General features: G+C 47.3%; 1 protein-coding gene across 3 annotated transcripts in view; it reads left to right on the top strand.

Moving 5' to 3' along the window:
- The window catches only part of PLEKHM3 (pleckstrin homology domain containing M3), a 1,535,517-nt gene that overhangs the window by 1,414,325 nt on the left and 109,017 nt on the right, over nt 1-12,175 (top strand). Inside the window, exon 8 of one of the 3 annotated variants that reach the window (XM_073552251.1) lies at nt 9,983-11,681. The exons of the other annotated variants lie outside the window; for them this stretch is intronic. Within the exon in view, the coding sequence (XP_073408352.1) occupies nt 9,983-10,052 (70 nt within the window). The 3' untranslated portion in view covers nt 10,053-11,681. Of the gene's footprint in view, nt 1-9,982; nt 11,682-12,175 lie in introns of those variants that run through there. 3 annotated transcript variants of the gene reach the window in all.

Raw genomic sequence — 12,175 nt, 5'->3', positions numbered from 1 at the left:
AGACAGTGCTGCCTAGCCCACGGTATAGGAAACAGTTGGCTGTAGGCGTTCGACCCTCCTCCTCCTCCTCCAGAAGCGAAAGCTCGTCCACAGAGCGCAGTCGTACGAGCACTCCATCTGCAGCTGCCACTGTTGCACACGATGTGTCCCCCTATCGAGCAGCTAGTGGAAAGCGTCAGCAGGCTGTGTTGCAGATGATGTGTTTGGGCAACAGACACACCTCCGAGGTGCTGGCCGAGTACTTGAAGCGACAAACTGAGTCATGGCTGGGCAGTGTACATCTTGAGGCAGGCAAGGTAGTTAGTGATAACGGCCGTAATTTTGTGGCAGCCATAGCCCTTTCAAAACTCAGCCATATACCTTGCTTGGCTCACACCTTGAACCTGGTGGTGCAGTGCTTCCTCAAAAATTATCCGGAGTTAACAGCCCTGCTCCAGAAGATGCGAAGACTGTGCGCGCACATCCGCCGGTTGCCTGCACACTCCGTTCGTATGCAGAAGCTGCAGCGATTGCTCCACCTTCCCAACCACCGCCTCATTATCGATATTGCAACAAGGTGGAACTCCACCCTGCACATGGTGGAGCGGCTGTGCGAGCAGAGGCAGGCCATAATGCATTTGTGGGAGGATACACGGCCAGGCACTTTGAGAGCAGACATGGAGTTGACAGGTGTGCAGTGGTCGAAGCTGAAAGACCTTTGTAAAGTCCTTCAGTGTTTTGAGGAATGCACACGGCTGGTAAGCGCAGACGACGCCATCCTAAGCATGAGCATCCCACTTATGCGTCTGCTCATGCAAACTTTGACGCACCTTAAGGAGCAGGCGTCTGCAGCCAATGTTGATGAGGAGGAAGAGGAGGAGGGAATCCTTGATGACATTCAGCCATTGTCTGCTCAGGGACCTCTCCTGGACGAGGTGGAGGAAGAAGAGGAGGAGGAGGAGGATGATGGGGATGATTACTTAGGGGAGGAGGATGCATCTCGTGGGGCAAGTGAAAATGTTGGCGTGGCAAGGTCTGGTACAGGGTTTGTGCGTGACTGGAGGGATGTGGATTTGCCAGAAAGTGCTCCTCCAACCAGCACTCCCAGTGCATCATTGACACCGGGAACATTGGCCCACATGTCAGATTATGCCTTGCAGATCCTAAAAAGGGACCCACGCATTGCCAAAATGATGAACGATGACGACTACTGGTTGGCCAGCATCCTGGATCCACGCTATAAAGGCAAATTACAAAACATCATGCCACAGGAGAACCTTGACCTAATATTGGCTAATAAACAAGCAACTCTGGTAAATCGGTTGCTTGAGGCATTCCCAGCACACAGCAGCGGTGATGGTTCTCACTCGAGCCGTACGGGCCGGGGGCAGCTTGGCAGAGGTGTTCGTGGTGCACACAGCAGAAGTGGCGTTGGAGACAGGGGTTTCATGACAATGTTGTGGACTGATTTTTCAAGTACCGCTCACACAACTGGTAATACTGCATCGATGGAAAGTGACAGGAGACAGCAGTTGTCAACTATGGTTACAAACTACTTTTCCTCCCATATCGATGTTCTCCCACACAGGTCATTCCCCTTCGACTATTGGGCCGCTAAACTGGACACCTGGCCTGAATTGGCACAATATGCCTTACAGGAGCTCGCTTGCCCAGCTGCAAGTGTGCTATCGGAAAGAGTCTTCAGTGCAGCTGGATCAATCCTGACAGAAAAAAGGACCCGTCTGTCAACCCAAAATGTGGATGATCTAACCTTCATTAAAATGAACCACGCATGGGTTTCCAAGGATTTTGTCCCACCTTCCTCTGATGACACATAGGGTGACAGAAAAATGGCTTGCTTTGGTCCACCTCTTCCTGGGACTTGACCTATTTCACCTTTTGCATCAGCTGAATATCCAACATCAACATATGCCACTTTCTAAAACTCCCTAACTGTGCTGCCCCCCCCCCATGGCCGGGGTCACCACCTAGCGCACGACACCGTGCGAGTGCCGTTGCCCTGGACAGGTGGGTAGGCCGACTCTTGGGCGCGGGCACTGGTACAGGGTCCTTCATAGTGCAATCAAGTGTCTCTGATGGTGGTGGTGCACACCCGCCGTCAGACACACCGCCGTACTATGAGGGGCCCAGTGCCAGTACCGACGCCCACGAGTGGGCCCCCCTTGCTTGGGCAGGGCCCCAGCATTTGCAATCTTTACCTCTCCCTGCTCCTCCGCTGTGTAGTCTGGGCCGTCAAATCCATACTGTGCCTGACACCGTCTGAGCCTGCCTCCTGATGTATAGACATATACATCAGGTTGGACCAGTAGATCCAAAGGGGTTCGTTGTCGTCGCGATGTAATGGCTCTTGACCAAAAAATCCCTCAAGTTTCTACATCTTCTTGAAGTCATCAGAGGACGATCACCGATAACCTGGCCCAAAGATGGCTCCGAGCCAAGAATTGCCCAGTGTTTGGCCAAAATGCTCCTCATGTGTTCCCATTCATGATTGAAGGTAGAGATGAAACGTATTGGGGCAGATCCACCTGACTTAGCAGATCTCCCAGTATTATCACGCCTCGGATAAAGCAAGTCCCTACGGGCAGTAGCCCTGGCTGTACTGTAACCCTTTCGTATGCTCCTGTTACTATATCCCCGGTTGCGAAAACGAGTCTGTAGGTCCCTAGCTTGCCTTTCAAAACCATCCTCGGTGAAGCAGATCCGCCTCATCCTGAGGAACTGACCGACAGGAACGGCCCTGATGGTAGAGGTGTTATGTGCGGACTCGGCATGGAGTAAAGAGTTGACAGAAGTGGGCTTCCTGTACACGTCAGTCTGGATCTGGCGTGTATCGTCGATCTCCAGTGTGACGTCCAGGAAGTCAATAGTTTTAAGATCATATTTAAATGTCAATCTAATGTTAAAAGTATTAACATTGAGCCATGCCATGAAGTCCCCGAGCTGCTGCAGCGTCCCGTCCCAAAAAAATAAAACATCATCGATATAGCGGTGCCAGCACAGCACATGGGAAGCGGCCGGCGCGCCCTCGTCGCCAAAGATGGATCTCTCCCAGGCACCCAAGAAGAGATTAGCGTACGAGGGCGCACAGGCCGCGCCCATCGCCGTGCCGCACCGCTGAAGATAGAATTGATCTTTGAATACAAAAAAATTGTGGGTAAGGGCAAACTGCAGCAGCTCAAGGAGTAGTCCACACATCGGGCCGTCCAGGTCGGACATCCCCAGGAAGAGGCAGATCGCATCCAAACCGAGGGTATGGTCAATACATGTATAAAGGGACTCTACGTCCGCGGTCACCAAAAAGGTATGACCGTCCACAAGGACACCGTCAACCCGCGTGAGGACGTCCGTTGTGTCTTTAATGTAAGATGGTAATAATTCAACCAGTGGTTTGAAGTAGAAGTCAAGAAATTTACATACTGGGTCACAGAGCCCTTCAATACCAGACACAATCGGACGGCCAGGCGGCTCGACGGCGTCCTTGTGGATCTTAGGCAAGAGATAGAAGGTGGGTGTCTTTGGGGTTCGGACCATCAGCCCCTCAAAGACCGTTTTGGTTATAATACCCCCCTCCAAAGCTCGAACAAGAATACGCTGAAGGGAGAGCGAGAAGGAGGCAGTCGGGTTATAGGATAACCTTTCGTAAGTATTACGGTTTCTCAATTGCCTATGTGCCTCACGTTCATACATATGTGTAGGCCATACCACGACATTCCCCCCCTTGTCAGCAGGTTTGAAAACCACCCCCAAAAGTGATTGTAATTCGGAGATAGCCTTCCGCTGTCTCCATGTGAGGTTGTCAAATTTACGTCTGGATGGTAATTTTCTGAAATCCTCTGCGACTAGTTTTGTGAAAATGTCGATGGCGGGACTGAGAGACAGGGGGGGGAATCTCGTGGATTTCGGCAAAACGTGTGGAGGAAACTTACTCCTACTTGGTGGTGTCTGCTCATCGAGAAGATCCTCCAAAACTCGAAGTGCCTCCATCTCACTCTCCGTCAACGACTCCTGAGAGATATTCTTATGGTGTAGCTTGCGTAATAGTAGCTTTCTGGAGAACAGGTGAAGATCCTTCAGTGCTACAAAAAAGTTAAAAGGATTAGTGGGGGAGAAAGTCAGTCCACGACTCAAAACCTCCAACTGGGGTTGTGTAAGAGCATGTGTTGAGAGGTTAACTACCTGAAGGCCACCAGCTGAGTAATCAGTAAAATTGTGTCCGGTGTATGTCTTCTTTCTGGCAGATTGCCGTGTAACCACACGTTTAGTTACGGGGTCAGAGCTGGAGCTGAGGGTACCACCTGGATGAGACAGCTGCACCGATGCCTCGTCGTCAACAGAAACAGTGGATTTAATAGATGTAGATCTAGATCGAGAACGTGACATACTCCTATGTAACTGTCTGGATCTATCAGGAGGATGGCGCCATCTGTACACATGGGCCGTTAATTTATCCTGTATATCTCGTTTGAGTTTCTTCGTCTTGGTTGCTTGTGTTTCTTGGGCCCATTTTTGGAGGTCAACATCAAGTTCATCGTTAAACTTTTTGAGTGATTCCCCAGTTAAGCCTTTTTGTAAATCCAATTGAATAATTTCGATCTCACTCTCAAGAAGAGTAAGCGTTTTTTTATTTTATGTTTTCAATAGGTCCAAAAAACCCATAGAACATACATTGGCCAACTCCTCCTACTTGGCTTTGAAATCAGCATCCTGAATGGGGAAAGAGGGGAAGACCTGGATACGCAGACCCCTAGGGATAAGATTATTCTGAATATATTTGTCAAGAAATTCATGGTTCCACCATATGCGTGTGCGTTTCCTGAGCAGATCTCTGAATTTCAACATAGCTGCTTGCATATCACCGCTGCAACCACCAGTGTCCCCGCCACTACTGTCCTGGAAAGCATCATTAAGCTGCGCACGCCACGTCGTGTCGCGTGCACGAAAATCCATATTCGGGCAGGAAAATTCTGTGAAAAACACAGATACAATCAATACATATATGATAATGCCCAGTATCAGAGAACGAGACAAGGCGGTGACCATGGTCCAAAAACGCCTTGTGCATGGATTACCACTCCATATGCTAATCTTAAAAAGGAGAAAACGGAGTAACGGATCCAAAATATATGCAAAAGTATAAATTTTATTAGTACTCACATCAAGTGCTGACAAGTATACAAGTTGACTAAAATAGGGGGGATAAGCCCCAATGATACAGCAATCAGGACAGACAAGGACAGGGTAAATAAAATGATACGAGTGCTCGAAATCTACATGGCACAACGTTCAGTCAGCCCATGGGCATTGCACATAACAGACATATGTCTAATGGTAAAAGATAGTCAAATATGGCATACTCAATGAAATGTGTATTGTACATAGTTGTACATGTCTGGAGCGCCAAAAAAAAAACCATCCAGAGGGGTCAATGTGCAAGTCCAATGGACACTGAACATAAATGAATCAATGACATGTGAAAGGATTCTTAAATAGTTAATAACATATGTATCAGCATATCAAAACTGCGCAATTGTGCCAGAGAGAACCCGGGAGACGACCCGCCCAGCGGTCCAAATGACCGAAGTGTGGAAACAAGTAAAGGCAGGCTGCTTACCGGGGAGCAGAGGAGGTGAAGGCCCATGCAACGACCCCCGACGTACGTTTCGCGCCCGCCACAGGCGCTTTATCAAGGGAGTGTTGACTGAGGTGAACCACCATGTTTTTATGCAGAAAGACCTCCCACTTGAAAGCGGTCACATGGGGCAGGTCTACCAACCAAAGGCAGCGGACAGAGCATGCGCAGTGCAGCTCACTCAAACCAGGAAGTGATCAATAGTATGGTCACAAAAAAAAAAAAAAAAGGCGGGACATACCGCGGTTTTGTCCCACCTTTTTTTTTTTTTTGTGACCATACTATTGATCACTTCCTGGTTTGAGTGAGCTGCACTGCGCATGCTCTGTCCGCTGCCTTTGGTTGGTAGACCTGCCCCATGTGACCGCTTTCAAGTGGGAGGTCTTTCTGCATAAAAACATGGTGGTTCACCTCAGTCAACACTCCCTTGATAAAGCGCCTGTGGCGGGCGCGAAACGTACGTCGGGGGTCGTTGCATGGGCCTTCACCTCCTCTGCTCCCCGGTAAGCAGCCTGCCTTTACTTGTTTCCACACTTCGGTCATTTGGACCGCTGGGCGGGTCGTCTACCCGGTTCTCTCTGGCACAATTGCGCAGTTTTGATATGCTGATACATATGTTATTAACTATTTAAGAATCCTTTCACATGTCATTGATTCATTTATGTTCAGTGTCCATTGGACTTGCACATTGACCCCTCTGGATGGTTTTTTTTTTTTTTTGGCGCTCCAGACATGTACAACTATGTACAATACACATTTAATTGAGTATGCCATATTTGACTATATTTTACCATTAGACATATGTCTGTTATGTGCAATGCCCATGGGCTGACTGAACGTTGTGCCATGTAGATTTCGAGCACTGGTATCATTTTATTTACCCTGTCCTTGTCTGTCTTGTTGTATCATTGGGGCTTATCCCCCCTATTTTAGTCAACTTGTATACTTGTCAGCACTTGATGTGAGTACTAATAAAATTTATACTTTTGCATATATTTTGGATCCGTTACTCCGTTTTCTCCTTTTTAAGATTAGCATATGGAGTGGTAATCCATGCACAAGGCGTTTTTGGACCATGGTCACCGCCTTGTCTCGTTCTCTGATACTGGGCATTATCATATATGTATTGATTGTATCTGTGTTTTTCACAGAATTTTCCTGCCCGAATATGGATTTAATGATGCTTTCCAGGACAGTAGTGGCGGGGACACTGGTGGTTGCAGCGGTGATATGCAAGCAGCTATGTTGAAATTCAGAGATCTGCTCAGGAAACGCACACGCATATGGTGTAACCAGGAATTTCTTGACTAATATATTCAGACTAATCTTATCCCTAGGGGTCTGCGTATCCAGGTCTTCCCCTCTTTCCCCATTCAGGATGATGATTTCAAAGCCAAGTGGGAGCAGTTGGCCAATGTATGTTCTATGGGTTTTTTGGACCTATTGAAAACACAAAATAAAAAAACGCTTACTCTTCTTGAGAGTGAGATCGAAATTATTCAATTGGATTTACAAAAAGGCTTAACTGGGGAATCACTCAAAAAGTTTAACGATGAACTTGATGTTGACCTCCAAAAATGGGCCCAAGAAACACAAGCAACCAAGACGAAGAAACTCAAACAAGATATACAGGATAAATTAACGGCCCATGTGTACAGATGGCGCCATCCTCCTGATAGATCCAGACAGTTACATAGGAGTATGTCACGTTCTCGATCTAGATCTACATCTATTAAATCCACTGTTTCTGTTGACGACGAGGCATCGGTGCAGCTGTCTCATCCAGGTGGTACCCTCAGCTCCAGCTCTGACCCCGTAACTAAACGTGTGGTTACACGGCAATCTGCCAGAAAGAAGACATACACCGGACGCAATTTTACTGATTACTCAGCTGGTGGCCTTCAGGTAGTTAACCTCTCAACACATGCTCTTACACAACCCCAGTTGGAGGTTTTGAGTCGTGGACTGACTTTCTCCCCCACTAATCCTTTTAACTTTTTTGTAGCACTGAAGGATCTTCACCTGTTCTCCAGAAAGCTACTATTACGCAAGCTACACCATAAGAATATCTCTCAGGAGTCGTTGACGGAGAGTGAGATGGAGGCACTTCGAGTTTTGGAGGATCTTCTCGATGAGCAGACACCACCAAGTAGGAGTAAGTTTCCTCCACACGTTTTGCCAAAATCCACGAGATTCCCCCCCCTGTCTCTCAGTCCCGCCATCGACATTTTCACAAAACTAGTCGCAGAGGATTTCAGAAAATTACCATCTAGACGTAAATTTGACAACCTCACATGGAGACAGCGGAAGGCTATCTCCGAATTACAATCACTTTTGGGGGTGGTTTTCAAACCTGCTGACAAGGGGGGGAATGTCGTGGTATGGCCTACACATATGTATGAACGTGAGGCACATAGGCAATTGAGAAACCGTAATACTTACGAAAGGTTATCCTATAACCCGACTGCCTCCTTCTCGCTCTCCCTTCAGCGTATTCTTGTTCGAGCTTTGGAGGGGGGTATTATAACCAAAACGGTCTTTGAGGGGCTGATGGTCCGAACCCCAAAGACACCCACCTTCTATCTCTTGCCTAAGATCCACAAGGACGCCGTCGATCCGCCTGGCCGTCCGATTGTGTCTGGTATTGAAGGGCTCTGTGACCCAGTATGTAAATTTCTTGACTTCTACCTCAAACCACTGGTTGAATTATTACCATCTTACATTAAAGACACAACGGACGTCCTCACGCGGGTTGACGGCATCCTTGTGGACGGTCATACCTTTTTGGTGACCGCGGACGTAGAGTCCCTTTATACATGTATTGACCATACCCTCGGTTTGGATGCGGTCCGCCTCTTCCTGGGGATGTCCGACCTGGACGGCCCGATGTGTGGACTACTCCTTGAGCTGCTGCAGTTTGCCCTTACCCACAATTTTTTTGTATTCAAAGATCAATTCTATCTTCAGCGGTGCGGCACGGCGATGGGCGCGGCCTGTGCGCCCTCGTACGCTAATCTCTTCTTGGGTGCCTGGGAGAGATCCATCTTTGGCGACGAGGGCGCGCCGGCCGCTTCCCATGTGCTGTGCTGGCACCGCTATATCGATGATGTTTTATTTTTTTGGGACGGGACGCTGCAGCAGCTCGGGGACTTCATGGCATGGCTCAATGTTAATACTTTTAACATTAGATTGACATTTAAATATGATCTTAAAACTATTGACTTCCTGGACGTCACACTGGAGATCGACGATACACGCCGGATCCAGACTGACGTGTACAGGAAGCCCACTTCTGTCAACTCTTTACTCCATGCCGAGTCCGCACATAACACCTCTACCATCAGGGCCGTTCCTGTCGGTCAGTTCCTCAGGATGAGGCGGATCTGCTCCACCGAGGATGGTTTTGAAAGGCAAGCTAGGGACCTACAGACTCGTTTTCGCAACCGGGGATATAGTAACAGGAGCATACGAAAGGGTTACAGTAGAGCCAGGGCAACTGCCCGTAGGGACTTGCTTTATCCGAGGCGTGATAATACTGGGAGATCTGCTAAGTCAGGTGGATCTGCCCCAATACGTTTCATCTCTACCTTCAATCATGAATGGGAACACATGAGGAGCATTTTGGCCAAACACTGGGCAATTCTTGGCTCGGAGCCATCTTTGGGCCAGGTTATCGGTGATCGTCCTCTGATGACTTCAAGAAGATGTAGAAACTTGAGGGATTTTTTGGTCAAGAGCCATTACATCGCGACGACAATGAACCCCTTTGGATCTACTGGTCCAACTCGGGGGTGTTTTCCCTGCGGCCACTGTGTTGCCTGCCCGAATGTCCTTCGCTGCTCCTCCTTTCAGTCCTCCGATGGTGAAAAAGATTTTCACATCAAACAACACATTTCCTGCAGTAGTACTAATGTCATATACTACGCGACATGTGGGTGCCCACTGATATATGTGGGCCTCACATCAAGAGAATTACGTGTGAGAGTTCGTGAGCATGTTAGGGACATTCGGGCGGCCAAGACAGTGGTCGATCCTACTACCCTTAAGACCATCCCACGTCACTTCAGATCCTCCCATGATTGTGACCCGGGGTCCTTCATGGTAAGAGGTATTGAATGTGTACACTTGGGAATCCGAGCTGGAAATTACAAAAAGGCGTTGGCCCAGAGAGAGGCTAAGTGGATCGTCGCTCTGGATACCATGACCCCCAAAGGACTTAACGAATCTCTGAGTTTCTCCTCATTTTTGTAGCTTCTGCTGTCTCCGCTGCACTCACCACTGTTTTATTTTTTAGGCCCTATCAACGTTCGGTTTGTATGATTTTAACTTTTTGTCTTTTTATATTTTTTTTAGTTTCCCTGTGTTTTCTGTGTTGGCTACATGTGGACTCACTGGTACCATTGTGTGGTGTGGACCCCTCTAGTCTGGATGTCCGTACCCACGCCTGCGTTTATTATCTGTTGGATCTGGAAAGAATATCTACCTTCATCATCGTTTCACGGCATATTGATATTATGGAGAATGCGGACACTCCATCGTGTTCGGGTCACTCATCTATTACTATATAAAAAAAAAAAAAAAAAAAAAAAAGTTTCTCTGGACTGTTGCATCAATCTTATTGTGTGCCTTTACAATCCTTACTGGTGCTCTGGATTTTTGGTAGCACACACTATCATATAATGTGTTTATATTGTTTGCCCCAATTATGATTGATGTCACTATCTTTACTGTATTTCCTCCATGGTCTGTCTTCGTGACCTTGGTTTATTATTTATTTTTTATTTTTTTTTTATTTTACTTTTTTAAATTTTTTTTTATATTTTTTTTTATTTTTTAAATTTCTTCTCCTGATTCTTTATGCTGTGACCTTAGTGCGCATACCTGCGCTCACCTGTTGCTCCGATATGGGTTTGGTCGTCTGCCCGCCTCAGGTTATACACGGGGTTAATTTCCCCCTGTGTTTTCCCTGACGCGTGACGCCTGCCCCATTTCCTGGAGGACTGAGGTGTTGCACTGAGTATGCGCCGCTATTATGGTCTGATTACATCTTTATCATTCATTGAGCTCTGACACTTTTTGTCAACGCAATACACTGCGCAGGCGTCTAGGGTAACGATGCTATCTAGTTTTTCATATGAGTGCGGTTTTGTCCCGCCTTTTTTTTTTTTTTTTTTTGTGACCATACTATTGATCACTTCCTGGTTTGAGTGAGCTGCACTGCGCATGCTCTGTCCGCTGCCTTTGGTTGGTAGACCTGCCCCATGTGACCGCTTTCAAGTGGGAGGTCTTTCTGCATAAAAACATGGTGGTTCACCTCAGTCAACACTCCCTTGATAAAGCGCCTGTGGCGGGCGCGAAACGTACGTCGGGGGTCATTGCATGGGCCTTCACCTCCTCTGCTCCCCGGTAAGCAGCCTGCCTTTACTTGTTTCCACACTTCGGTCATTTGGACCGCTGGGCGGGTCGTCTCCCGGGTTCTCTCTGGCACAATTGCGCAGTTTTGATATGCTGATACATATGTTATTAACTATTTAAGAATCCTTTCACATGTCATTGATTCATTTATGTTCAGTGTCCATTGGACTTGCACATTGACCCCTCTGGATGGTTTTTTTTTTTTTTTTGGCGCTCCAGACATGTACAACTATGTACAATACACATTTAATTGAGTATGCCATATTTGACTATCTTTTACCATTAGACATATGTCTGTTATGTGCAATGCCCATGGGCTGACTGAACGTTGTGCCATGTAGATTTCGAGCACTGGTATCATTTTATTTACCCTGTCCTTGTCTGTCCTGATTGTTGTATCATTGGGGCTTATCCCCCCTATTTTAGTCAACTTGTATACTTGTCAGCACTTGATGTGAGTACTAATAAAATTTATACTTTTGCATATATTTTGGATCCGTTACTCCGTTTTCTCCTTTTTAAGATATATTTTGAATGTGTACGCTATCCATACATGTTATCCGGGGATACGGTACCCTTTCTAACCTTTGTGCAATCACGTGCAATCCATACTGGGCCTAACACCGTCTGAGCCTGCCTCCTGAGACATATATTTTGAATGTGTACGCTATCCATACATGTTATCCGGGGATACGGTACCCTTTCTAACCTTTGTGCAATCACGTGCAATCCATACTGGGCCTAACACCGTCTGAGCCTGCCTCCTGAGACATATATTTTGAATGTGTATGCTATCCATACATGTTATCCGGGGATACGGTACCCTTTCTAACCTTTGTGCAATCACGTGCAATCCATACTGGGCCTAACACCGTCTGAGCCTGCCTCCTGAGACATATATTTTGAATGTGTACGCTATCCATACATGTTATCCGGGGATACAGTACCCTTTCTAACCTTTGTGCAATCACGTGCAATCCATACTGGGCCTAACACCGTCTGAGCCTGCCTGCTGAGACATATATTTTGAATGTGTACGCTATCCATACATGTTATCCGGGGATACGGTACCCTTTCTAACCTTTGTGCAATCACGTGCAATCCATACTGGGCCTAACACCGTCTGAGCCT

The sequence above is a fragment of the Dendrobates tinctorius genome, unplaced genomic scaffold, assembly GCF_039654945.1.
Source record: "Dendrobates tinctorius isolate UK_male_01 unplaced genomic scaffold, ASM3965494v1 ptg000188l, whole genome shotgun sequence".
NCBI lineage: Eukaryota > Metazoa > Chordata > Amphibia > Anura > Dendrobatidae > Dendrobates > Dendrobates tinctorius.
The sequence above is the reverse complement of the archived record's forward strand: the minus strand, read 5'-3'. Positions and strand labels throughout refer to the sequence as shown.